Source organism: Hippocampus comes, unplaced genomic scaffold, assembly GCF_001891065.2.
Source record: "Hippocampus comes isolate QL1 unplaced genomic scaffold, H_comes_QL1_v1.1 C16949078, whole genome shotgun sequence".
Classification (NCBI taxonomy): Eukaryota; Metazoa; Chordata; class Actinopteri; order Syngnathiformes; family Syngnathidae; genus Hippocampus; species Hippocampus comes.
In genome coordinates, this window is record NW_017841325.1 from 1 (window position 1) to 1,347 (window position 1,347).

At 41.6% G+C, this 1,347-nt stretch overlaps 1 protein-coding gene across 1 annotated transcript; it reads left to right on the forward strand.

Annotated features, from left to right (window-relative positions):
* Nucleotides 1–28: 28 nt before the first annotated feature.
* LOC109509561 (piezo-type mechanosensitive ion channel component 2-like) lies at nt 29–1,248 on the forward strand (the record flags this gene model as incomplete). Its single annotated transcript, XM_019859392.1, has 4 exons — nt 29–277; nt 726–843; nt 926–1,082; nt 1,159–1,248. Coding segments are annotated over exons 1-4 (596 nt in total), but the record flags the coding sequence as incomplete, so codon positions are not given.
* Between the last annotated feature and the right edge of the window lie 99 nt (nt 1,249–1,347).

Genomic DNA, 1,347 nt, shown 5'->3' on the forward strand with positions numbered 1-1,347 from the left:
TGTTTCGAGTTGACACTCAACTGTTCCCTGTAGGTCGTACTTGGACATGCTGAAGGTGATCATGTTCAGCTATCTGTTCTGGTTCGTGCTGACAATCATCTTCATCACGGGAACCACACGCATCAGCGTGTTCTGCATGGGTTACCTGGTGGCGTGTTTCTACTTCCTGCTCTTCGGCGGCGAGCTCCTGCTCAAGCCCATTAAAAAGATTCTCCACTACTGGGACTTCCTCATTGCCTACAATATCTTTGTCATCACCATGAAGAACATTTTGTCTGTAAGTGGATGCAACACTTTAGATTTAAAAAAGATATAATTGTAAAATATTTCCTCTTGAATCTCATCAGAATTAATTGTCATTTAGTAGAACCCAAATATATACAAAAATTCTTAAATGAATTGTAAAGAATATAATACAACAGTGTAAAAAATACACATTCAAAATATACATATTAATTCTAACAAAATAAATTGCATTTCTACTTTTTTAATATGGAAATTCAATTATTCACACACTTGCATAAAATAATATGTACAATATTTTCTTGTACATATTCTGTGTCATGTTTGTTTTTAAATCTAGTCAACACTTCTCTAATGCCATTTACTGCACATGCCATCAGATCAGTTTGGAATGTGTTTTGCTTTTATGGAGTGTTACCTTGTTTAGAAGAATTACTATTGTCACATGCATTGATCCACTTATACATTCCCGTTGTTTCCAGATTCTGGCTTGTGGCTACATCAACTCTCTGATCCCCAACAAGTGCTGGCTCATCCAGCTCTTCAGCCTGGCGTGCACCATCAAGGATTACAATATCAACACAAACCAGGAGCATCTCAGTAAGACACCCACACACACTCACACCTGAATGTACACCGAAACACACACACATTGTCCCATTGAAGCATTTGGTCCGAGCAGAGGTGGATCAGCGGTGCGAGCTGCCCAACGACGAGGCAGGCATCATCTGGGACAGCATCTGCTTTGCCTTCCTGCTGCTGCAGCGGCGTGTCTTCATGAGCTACTACTTCCTGCACGTGGTGGCCGACATCAGGGCCTCACAGATTCTCGCCTCCAGGTAGGCGTGGCTCCACCTCGTAGGGGTCACAAAGCTGGGTGGCGTACTCACTTCTCTTGTGTGTGCTGTGTTCCAGGGGGGCGGAGCTTTTCCAGGCCACTATCGTGAAAGCAGTGCGGGCACGTTTGGAGGACGAGCGTAAATCTGTGGAGCAGCTGAAACGACAGTGAGCTGTTCTTATTTAATTTATTCGTCTCATTTTTATATTATTTTACTTAATTTTGTTTTTGTTTTATTTTGTGTGTTTGGTTTTATTCCTTTTTTT